General features: G+C 43.0%; 4 protein-coding genes across 4 annotated transcripts; 2 read left to right on the top strand and 2 right to left on the bottom strand.

The window, feature by feature from the left end:
* Positions 1-4,142: 4,142 nt before the first annotated feature.
* On the top strand, positions 4,143-5,507 carry EAF01_006852 (uncharacterized protein; the record flags this gene model as incomplete). The annotated part of the gene is made up of 2 exons (XM_038915106.1): positions 4,143-5,322; positions 5,383-5,507. 2 exons carry the CDS (start codon positions 4,143-4,145, stop codon positions 5,505-5,507), a joined length of 1,305 nt encoding a protein of 434 aa, XP_038770061.1.
* A 604-nt stretch (positions 5,508-6,111) lies between these two features.
* Positions 6,112-8,089, bottom strand: EAF01_006851 (uncharacterized protein). Its single transcript, XM_038915105.1, has 2 exons — positions 7,423-8,089; positions 6,112-7,354 (listed from the first exon to the last, which is right to left on the bottom strand). The coding sequence occupies exons 1-2, from the start codon at positions 7,961-7,963 to the stop codon at positions 6,264-6,266; spliced, it is 1,632 nt and encodes a 543-aa protein (XP_038770060.1). The 5' UTR covers positions 7,964-8,089; the 3' UTR covers positions 6,112-6,263.
* A 666-nt stretch (positions 8,090-8,755) lies between these two features.
* Positions 8,756-9,655, bottom strand: EAF01_006850 (uncharacterized protein; the record flags this gene model as incomplete). The annotated part of the gene is made up of 1 exon (XM_038915104.1): positions 8,756-9,655. The coding sequence occupies one exon, from the start codon at positions 9,653-9,655 to the stop codon at positions 8,756-8,758; it is 900 nt and encodes a 299-aa protein (XP_038770059.1).
* A 414-nt stretch (positions 9,656-10,069) lies between these two features.
* On the top strand, positions 10,070-11,138 carry EAF01_006849 (uncharacterized protein; the record flags this gene model as incomplete). The annotated part of the gene is made up of 3 exons (XM_038915103.1): positions 10,070-10,280; positions 10,340-10,712; positions 10,766-11,138. 3 exons carry the CDS (start codon positions 10,070-10,072, stop codon positions 11,136-11,138), a joined length of 957 nt encoding a protein of 318 aa, XP_038770058.1.
* Positions 11,139-11,142: the final 4 nt, after the last annotated feature.

The following is an 11,142-nucleotide window of genomic DNA, read 5'->3' as shown; positions in this document are numbered from 1 at the left end:
ACAGGTGTAATTTGGAGGATCGAGGCAGAGTTCAAGAACCAAATGAATGCAAAGGTAGGATCTATAATGTCTCTACCGTGTGGAAACAGTTACGATCCACCATCTGTATGAAGATAAAGCTTGTCAAGAATAAAAGTGGTCAACCGTCGATGTAAAATGACTATTGCATTTCAATAGAGTAGAGTGAGTGGGTTGTATTATCGCCAACATAAGACAAATCTTAGATTGGTGAAATGGTCGTTGACAGGAACATAGAAAACTTTCTACTCATCATTGAGATTGCGGCCACGGGAACCTTCAAGCCTCTACAGCAGAAAAGGCATCTTCATAGTCAAAGAATTATTGATGAGGGGACAGTCATTCATTAACTCCGAGCACGCCGTTTCTCTTAGCATCACAAAACTAGACCCCTCGGCATATGTTCCATTTCTCATGATACCTTAGTAAGTGATACGATTCAGTGAGGCGAAGATGATTATCTCGTATTAAGAATCCAGACCGTATACGAATAGTAGATGCCTACGCCATCTCAACCAAGCTTTGCGGGGGTGGGCTCGTAATAACAGCTGCGCCGACGTAATAACGGTTATGTAGTATCCATTATTTACTCCATGGTTAATATGAACGTGCCTTTTAATAACAAGAAGACTGCCGAAGAACTCTTTTGGATCAAGACTACGCAATCACAAATGTTCTGCAAGGTGGTTTGTGCTTACGTATCGAACGGTCATGTATCGATAGAGTCATATTTTGTGATTTATCCAAGCCATGATGATTAAGAAGCCAGAACTTGAAGCCTCTTCCAGCCCTCGAAACACAATTAACCTATGCAGAATATTACTGCCGCTGATGTTCCAACAATCACGAAACATTGATTGAGAAGATAACTTTGTCCTCGGACGAACCAGAACATTCAAGCCTCAAAGGTACGAAACAGGCCCTCACTCAACACAAACACCCAAGAAGCCGTGTGATACTTCTTGATCAGTGTCGAACGATGGTAACATAATCTTCCTGCTCTCTAGTACCAAGATAAAGTTCCAAACAAGCTTTGGATTCATAAGAACTTCATGTTAGTTTGCATAGCCATAGCAGTTGCGCATTCAAGCTGTGTTGTTGTTTCAATAGAAGGCTATGTTTGACGCGTGAATGCGCGAGGATATACCTCGACGTTTGATCTCATCCTATCTCAATAGATCTGTTTTTCAAATTCAAATCTTAGACTTGGTCAAGGATACGCATGCTTCGTGGCATTTGTATGATATCCATCGTGAGTGGTTGTGGGGAGTGTTTGGAGACGATAACGGTTTGACAATAATTTGGTGACATGGTGGCCTGTCCGGGCCTCTGAAGCGAATGCACGCACGCACAACGTAATCTCTCTTCCAAATGCACACTAGGAGCACAACGAAGACGGAGTAGACTGGATAGAATGAGTGGCTAGTTTGGTATGAGAGATCTTTTGGGGTAGATAGGATCACATCACAATAAAGGCACGATGGTAACTTTACCAATCTGGAGCGAAGAATTGAAAGGAATAATAGAATCAAGAAAGTAGAGAACATAATAAGAAGGGGTCTCTTTGGCTACGACTTCGAAATCAACTAAGCAAGCAAGTCAGACAAGTCATATACAATGCAAATCAAAAATCACAAAAAGAAATATTCTAGTACCATGTCACCAGGGTTTGAACCGGCCCCTACAATACAAGGTCTTATGAAATCATATAGAAACTTCTCCATGTGATTTTATACAGCGAAAGAAAGAATTGAACCGAAAGATCTACAATATCTTTTAGCAATGACTGTATAATTTTCCGTTCATGAAATACGGGAAAAGAAAGAAAAATATCCCCCGTTATCGAATCAACGCGAGACATTTCCAAGAATTCGCAAACCCCCTTTCAGATACACGCTCCGATTTGATCATTGGTGGCCAAGAGCTGACGTTTCAGATTATAGTACATGTAGTTTCAAGCTTGGATGGCGGGGGGATGCTTTCACTTTATGACCCTAGAGAGAGACTTAATTCGTCAACCGATGAGATCTAAAAGTATTGGCCGCTGTGTCGCGGCCACAATCATAGTTAAGTTAATGAAGCGCCAAAATTTCAAGATGTGATGAAGGAGGTACGCGAAGGTGATGATGAGATGACACGAATGCTAGTATTTAGTTCTTGAAGGATGATACATTCTGCTTTGTAAACACATACACCATAATGGCTTCAAGATTCCTTCCATAGCCAGAACAATCCAATCGACACAAATGATGTTTCTAGATCTGATCACGGCAGTGGCGTGCGGATCAAATTCCTTCCTACCGTATATTCTGAGATTTCGAAACATTGCACAATCACATCCAAAGAATCCGAGAATGAAGAAACGCATCCGAGTCAACTTGGATAACAATAAGCGCCTCCATCGTTTTGCATTCATCTGAGAATTCAAAAATGGAGATGTATCGAAAAGCTTAGCCTCACTTGGGTTTATTGTTCACAGTCGGGTAGCTTAAATCTGCAAATCATTACCGAAGAGATCTGAAAATGGATTTGACCAAGTCAAAAGTTATATTGGAACGAGAATTATTCATTGCTGGGCATTCAATGTGATACATACTGATGTGAAAATAGGTATTAAACTTCATACGAGTTTATGGGGAAATAGTTGATCGTGATTTAAACAAAGGCCTGTTCTCTTAGTATTCTCTTGGTATCCGGCACATTCAGTGCTCCAGAATCCCCGAATGATCGGCATTTATTTCGGAAGAATATATTCGAACTTCGAGGTTCTAGATATCTCAAACGAACGGAATCCCACATCTAAGTCGATGCTTTCCACTAAATCCTTCAAATACAAGTGCTTCATAAATTATCAGTCTACCAAACCGCCCTAACTGCCCTATTTTCAGGGGGAAGTAGACGGTGCCAAATTTGGAACCAATCAATGGGGACTAAGACATTTATCGCTAAACACTTCCCTTCATATCCCTTAGTATGGAACTATGAAGGAGTCCGCCGCCTTCAAAAAGTTTGGTGTATTTGAGGTAAACGTCAGCCTCAACGCTAAGTCTATCCCTATGGAAGATGAACAGCCACTTGAGTACGATTCTGTACGAATCAGAGAGGCTAATTCAATGATTTTCAAAGACTACTCTTCTATAGGTAAATCCTCATCAGCCAAAGAAAATCGTCGCCAGTGACATTGCCAAGCTCCCCTGAATCTCACAGGGTCCATAACATTACTAATCTAACCATCAATTTGCCTCTTTGTACAACTCTATTTCACGAATTTGGGTCTACCAGGTTGTGACTTTCCAGGGCGTATCACACACGATCCAATTATGAGCTGTCTCCAATGTCAGATTGCCCAAAAAGTCTAGCAAGATCTCCGTATTCAGACTTGACTGGATGTGACTATTCTAATCTAGGTATGGTCATTTGATTTCTGTAACCTTTTCTCTCAATCCACAACCTCCACTTCCACTATCCACAACCCCGTACCTCTAAATTCCTTTTTCATACCAAAATTCCCACCATACAGGACAATCGAGAACCAGGGTCAAGTACTCCGTAGTAGAAAGGCATGTCCATCCCAGAGCCTTCCTCCAAGCACAGACATCGCCATGAAGGCCAGGAGAAAGATCAAACACGCATACCCGGCTACTCAAGACGTTAGGGACTTTCCTGAATAAGTATCATTCTCCACCATTATGCCGCAGCTTGTGTCTGGCATCCAGCTTTGGCGTTTGAACCATGTCTTCAAACTCGCATATCAAGTAGTCTTAGAGCTTCATGCGCAAACTTCATATTTTCACTACTTATTCTTCGTGAAAAGCCGCGTGTTTTCGTTTTAGTTTCCATTACTCTCTCTATCTCTATCCATCTCCATACCTGGAATACTCCAGGTTTTTTGGCTTGTTTTTATTAGTTGCATTTCCAGTCATCGTTCATATATCTATTTACATTTTCTTCATAATAATATTGGGGCCGGCATCCATTTTTCATTCTCAGTTCATATTTTCCAGCGATCTTTTCTCTTGTGGTCTGGTCTATCTCAAGCAATCGCATTAGTCTTTCATTCACACAAGCCAACCACCCTTTTCTTTTTCTACAACCACCTGGCGTGGCCCTACCAATCATTCAATATGCCTTCATTACTTCAAGCATTCTATGTCCTCGCACTCATCAACTTGGTCCTCGCCGCTCCACATCCAGCACAAAAGCGAAGCTTCAAAGTCGAGCGAGTCGCAAACCCTAATTATGTCGGTCGGACAGCTGGTGCTGGTACAAGAGCTCTTATCAAAGCATACAACAAGCATTCCATGACTCTCCCAGCATCATTGGTCGCGGCCATGAACTCAGGTGCCAACCCTGCCTTCCCAGAAGGAAACTCCAAAGCCGCCACTGGAAGCACAACGGCAGTAGCCGCCGCCGCCGCCGCAAGCGGTAGCGGTAGCGCAGGAACTGGTCTTGTTACTGCTACACCAGAGAGTGGAGATGTTGAGTACTTGTCGCCAGTCAACATTGGTGGACAAGTCATGAATATGGACTTCGATAGTGGATCATCCGATCTCTGGGTTTTCAGCACTCAACTCGCAACCGCTTCCCAATCTGGTCACCAAAACTATGATGCCTCTAAATCGACAAGCTTCAAGGCAATTCAAGGTGCTACTTGGTCCATCTCCTACGGTGATGGATCCGGAGCCGCTGGTAACGTTGGTACAGACACTGTCAACATTGGAGGAGCCACTGTCACTGGGCAAGCAATTGAGATGGCCACCGCAATCTCCGCATCCTTCGTCTCCGATACCCAATCCAACGGACTTGTCGGTCTCGCATTCTCCAAACTCAACACTGTCAAGCCCGCTCAACAGAAGACCTTCTTCGATAACGCCATGTCCCAAGGTCTCGCTCAGCCAGTCTTCACTGCCGATCTCCGCAAAGCCGCTGCTGGATCTTACGAATTCGGAAACATTGATTCTACCAAATTCAATGGATCCCTCACCTGGGCTGCTGTCAACACCACTCAAGGATTCTGGCAATTCAGCTCCGGCAAATTTTCTGTTGGAGGAGGACCCGAGACTGCTGTACCAAACGGACAAGCTATCGCTGATACCGGAACCACTCTCATGTTGGCTGACGCCAACATTGTCAATGGTTACTATAGCAAGGTTCAAGGTGCTGTCAACAACCAAACTGTCGGCGGTGTTACATTCCCTTGCGCTGCCACTTTACCAGATTTGGCTATCGATGTTGGAGGAACCTACATGGCTACTGTCCGTGGTTCTGATATCAACTATGCTCCTGTTGATAACACTGGTACTAGTAAGTGATGACCTGATCTTCTTTCTTTTTGAACAATATGCTAACATTAATTCCTCACAGCCTGTTTCGGAGGTCTCCAAGCCACAACTTCCAACCTTCAAATTTACGGTGACATTATGTTCAAGTCTCAATTCGTCGCATTCAACGGAGGAAACAACTCCCTCGGAATGGCTCCTCATCAATAGAGTCTTTTTCTCTTTTCTTTTTAGATAATCGTTCCCGGTCTTTGTTGTATAAAGTAGCATAATAGAGGCGCATAGATGCCGAGCTACTGTTTCGGATGTTGGGAGATGGGAGATGATCAAATGGGTTGGAAGGGAGGATTTATGGGGAGGAGGCTGTGCATAGGGAAAAATGGAAATGTATGGAAAGGAAACAATCAAACATTCACCAAGGATAAGACTGAATGAATAGTTAACTATATGATTTCATGTTTTTATAATAATTGAACTTTATTTTGAAAGATTAGGTAATCATTCACTAATACCTAACTTATAACAAAATACATGATAAATATCTATATTTGGTGAACATGAAAATAACCTGGCCATCGGTATTTATTGTCCGTGTAATTATGAGGGCTCGTGCCTACCTACCAAGGTACTTACACCTTGGAGACCTTGAAATCAGCTGTATTATCTTGTCTTCGTGGTTGGTCGAACATGAGATCTTCCTCAAGCCATAGTGATACTACTCGAGTAGGTGGTATGATACCTACCTTTTAAGGGCAAGATATATCAATGCCCGCGTAATACATCTTCATTATCCATGCTAAGTTGTTTTACATCAGCAATTTATCATACACAATCACAAACTCCCATAATATTGAAATTCTTAAATTATAACTTCTGGTTTTTTTCATTCTTAATACCGGTTTGGAGTATCTATAATCGAAAGGTATGCATGTACCAAGGTAACGCCTAAAACACAAAATTTGACATTTATTCCAACTCGATAGTTCCAGGAGGCTTGCTAGTGTAGTCATACACGACTCTGCACACACCGTGAACCTCGTTGATAATTCTTGTAGAAACCCGAGACAAGAATGCATTCTCAAAAGGATATGCGATGGCAGTCATGAAATCGGTGGTTTGAACTGCTCTCAAAATAATGATGTTTCCATACATTCTCTTGTCACCCATAACACCAACAGCTCTACTTGGGTCAACAGCTGCAAAAGCTTGTCCAATGTTATCATAGAGGCCTGCCTCTCTGATCATAGAGATGAAGATGTGGTCGGCTTTTCTAGCCATTTCGACACGTTCACGAGTAACTTCCCCCAAGACACGAATGGCAATACCTGGACCTGGGAAAGGATGGCGCATAACGAGTTCATGGGCAATGCCTAACTCTCTTCCCAATTGTCTAACTTCGTCCTTGAACAATTCTCTCAAAGGTTCGATAAGTTTGAGTCCTTGACCCTCTGTCATGCGTTTTGGAAGACCACCAACGTTGTGATGAGTTTTGATAGTCGCGGAAGGGCCCTTGAACGAAATACTTTCAATAACATCTGGATATAAGGTTCCTTGCAAGAAGAACTCAATCTTGCCTGCTTTGTCGGAGTTGGCTGCTGCATCTTCAATCTTTTTGGCTTCGGCTTCGAAAACATCAATGAATTTGCCTCCAATGAATTTTCTCTTTGCTTCTGGCTCATCGAGTCCGGCAAGGCCATCGAGGAAATCTTCAGATGCATCTGCGACAATCAAATTAATGCCGAGATTTTCTGTCAATGTCTTTCGTACTTGTTCGCACTCATTCAATCTCATAACACCGTTGTTGACGAGGACGGCATGGAATCGGTCTCCAATAGCCTCGTGCATTAATTTTGCAGCGACGGTTGAATCAACACCTCCACTGACAGCACCCAAGACTTGACCCTTCTCTCCAACCAATGTACGGATTCTAGCGATCTCTTGATCCACGAATTTTGCCATAGTCCAGTTTGTTCGAGCTCCGCAGATACCGACGGCGAAATTCTTGAGGAGCTGAATTCCATTTTCGGTGTGGGTAACTTCGGGGTGGAATTGAAGACCTAGAGTTTCTTTAGTTTTGATTCGGGGGAAAACGATTCTCCAAATAGATAGATCTAAATTCCCATACCATAGATGTGTTGACTCTCGTGCGCAATTGCTGCGTATTCAGAGTTTGTAGTTGTAGCAATAGTATGAAATCCATCTGGCAATGCACCCAATTTATCACCATGACTCATCCAGACTTTAACATCGTCCTCTAATCCTGCGAACAATTGGTCGACATGTCCGTTATCAATCTTCTTTGCTTTCAAATCAGCATGTCCGTATTCGCGGGCTGTGCCAGCAATGACGTTGTCTTTGCTAATTCTATAAGCAATCTCTTGCATTCCATAGCATATACCGAGAATAGGAACTCCAAGTTCAAAGAATGCGGGGTCAACGTGTGGTGCACCGTCCTCATATACTGAGTATGGTCCTCCGGACAAAATGATACCTTTTGGCTTCCATTCGAGATCTGCAAGCTTTTGGGTACATGGAAGCATTTCAGAGTAGACATTGAGTTCGCGCAAACGTCTGGTAATAAGGTGAGTGTATTGGGATCCAAAATCCAGAGTAAGAATAGTGTCATAAACCTTGTGAGGTTCAATCTCAGCAGCTGTAGGAGCCATTTTGAATTATTGGTAGGAGAATCTGCGAAGATATGAGGATATATGAGAGAGCGAGGGTGAAGATTGAATGAAAGGAATATGGGTTGTGAAGGTCGGAATCAATCGAATATGACTCTGAAGGAAAAATATCGGAAAGAAGAAAAATTTGGTTGTTGCATCTTATCGGGATGGTGGGCTTGACCTTATCGGAAGGCGCTAACCTAAGAATAGTTTAGGGAGGGGCAATGGACCATTGGCAACATGGGGTTTTTCGTGGAGAAAGAGAGAAGAGAGATCTACTAGTTAGATGTTTGATCAAATACAGTCTGACAGTATTTATGAAGAACCGTTCCAAAGATTTGGATTTGTATATGTATGTATAAATACTCATTGATGTTGCCAAGTTGGCTTTTGACTCAATTACTATAGATTTTCTAGAATCCTTTGGTTCGTGGAATGATAAATGATGACGAAGTGAATTGTCACCGAAAGTAAACAAGCAATCGAGAATATACAACGAGATATTATGTTCTAGGAGTCTAATGGACAAGACGGGTATCTAGGAGAAGCGCATATATGCGCGTGAGAGTCAGACTGATGGGTAACAACGGCGCCCAAGACTAAAGCACACTGGTCTCACCTTATTGCTCGTCCAGAACAATGAAGGGTGTGGACAATATAAACAAGATTGACTCCCCTTTTGCGAACACCGCCTTAAAGTGTATTTGGCAAATCAGGGGTACTGAAATCATGTTCACTCGTCTGTGCTCAGGCCTTGGGATCATCGAATCGCTAGTCCAGGCGAAGTTGATCTTATTCATCCATCTTGTTGAGAACAAAATCGATGGTGAATACTACATCTTTTGTCGTTTCAATGGTCGCCCAATCCTCCCTCGCATGGTTGCTAGTACTTATATCACCTCCAAATTCTGTCTTCCAATCTGTCACATCCCACTCTAAGCCTTGCGTGGTTATGGTCGAAGGTTCTTTGACAGGTAATATTCCAATGTGTTTTCCCAATCTCAGCAATTTGCCCTCTTCCTTGATCTTTATTTTGTGTTTTCCAGCCTTGAGAACAAAAGTTATAGCTTCACTAGAAACCAGATACATTTTGCCCTTAGAATAATTTGGTTCCTGCTGGAACATGTAAAGATGGTGAAGTTGTGAGAGAGCCTGATCTACTCTTCCACCTAAACCTCCAAGGCAAATGATATCGAGAGGTCTGGGTAATTGCTTGAGTTGATCGAGTTTCTTCTGACGATGGGAACATGGAGGAGTCCTTTCCGAGTCAACAGGTTGCTCAAAACTTTTGACATATCGCACTGCTTTGGTAAAGTCTGTGGAATACTGATCGCCATCTTTAATGATTTCGGTGCCAGTATCCTCAAAATATTTGAAGAGGTTGGGAGACATGGAATCGAAGTCGCCAATGATAGTATCAATGTCAAGATGGGTTTCAGCCTTTCTTTCATCTTGGAGGGCTGGGTCTAAGGAATTTCCATCGAATGGCTTCTTGTGATTCCTGTCATAAACTTGGTTTGCACCACCATCAGCTGCGATATGGTAGACAGCATTATCCCACAACTTCTTGTAGATGTTAGAAGGCAGCTCCAGAGGCTGATTCAAGACAATGAGCGCGAACTCTTTATGATCCGCTGGGTGATCGGAGAATATATCAGCAGGATGCCAAGTGACAAAATTTTGGGAGTCCATAATTTTATAGCGTTGGTGAAGGTTCTAGGAGAGGGAAGGTGTGTAGATGCTGAACGAAATTGACCATTAACCTTTCAGCTTGTAATGTCCTAGCAAAGAGAAGAAAATGAAAAGACTATATCTGGCAGTGTAAACTACCTAGCGCTGTTATCATGAGGGGCTACAATAAGGAAGTAGGAGAAAACTAAACATTCTGCTTGGTGGGATGAGAAGGTTAAGAACCTACACTTGCGACGATATCTTATCTTATCGACAATCACATGATCCAGATATTTTCTTGATTCGGTGATTCGGAAAATCCAGAGATGCTTACAAACACGCCGTTCATAACTCGAGTCTGCTATTCTTTGAGATTCCTAATATTTCGTTTGAGTAATTTCATCTTCGCAGTCTTTTTCCCAACTTTAGCCCAGCATGTTCAAATCAGTTTTGAGAGTTGCGCCGAAATGCTCACGACCACAGTCTAAATCTGTCATTAATACCAATTCGGCTCGACGATTCTTAAGCACAGCACCACCCTCACAAAAGTCCCGAAGTTGGAAAAGTAGTGCTGCAAGATGGGCATTGGCAGGCGCAGGAGTTTACTGGTATAACACGAGCAATGTTTTCGCCGAAGAACCAGAAGGTATGAGAATACTAGCAACTAGGAGGCGAATCTCAAGGAGATGCTGATTGGCACAACAGCCATTCAAAAATTAGATGAATCAATACACAGAGTTCGAGAATCGGATTTACCCACTCTCGATGCGGTAATTGAGGAAAAGCGAAAACGACAAGCTGAACTAGCAGCAGAACAAGAGAAGAGGGAACACGAGTCGGCCGCGAAAGCAGTTGCTGCAGAAGATGGAGCTGAGGAGGAAGGAGAGATGGAAGGACTAGAAGATGAAGCTGGTCAACAAGGCGCATTCAACCCGGAAACTGGTGAAATCAATTGGGATTGTCCTTGTTTGGGAGGAATGGCACATGGACCTTGTGGAGAGGAGTTCAAAGCTGCCTTTAGCTGTTTTGTTCACTCTACTGAAGAGCCAAAGGGTGTTGAATGTATAGAAAAGTTCAAGTGAGTCTGCAGGTCTGGAACGTCGACGATAGATCATGACTAATAATATCTAGGGGAATGCAAGATTGCTTCCGAGCTCATCCAGAGATGTATGCATCAGAATTGGAGAACGAGGAGGATGAGATAGAGGAGGAACTTCGAGCAAGAGAAGCGGCAAATGGATCAGAGGAGGGTGGCTCAGAACCGTTGTCACAAAAGGCCTCGGCATCAACGAAACCTGAGGAAACAACCGAGAAGAAGTCCGAAGGAAAATCCGAGCCAACAAAGCCAATTGCGCAAAGAGCTACCGAGTCCAATTCAAGTTCAACAGAAGAGAAACATAGGGATAGTCGAGACAGCACAACACCTGAGTCTACACAAAATTCGGGGGATGAGGGGGGAGAACTATTACCACGAGCGGCCCATGATGCTACAACAAAGAAATAAGTCC

Source organism: Botrytis porri (assembly GCF_014898465.1).
Source record: "Botrytis porri strain MUCL 3234 chromosome Unknown BPOR_008, whole genome shotgun sequence".
NCBI classification, from domain to species: domain Eukaryota; kingdom Fungi; phylum Ascomycota; class Leotiomycetes; order Helotiales; family Sclerotiniaceae; genus Botrytis; species Botrytis porri.
The sequence above is the reverse complement of the archived record's forward strand: the minus strand, read 5'-3'. Positions and strand labels throughout refer to the sequence as shown.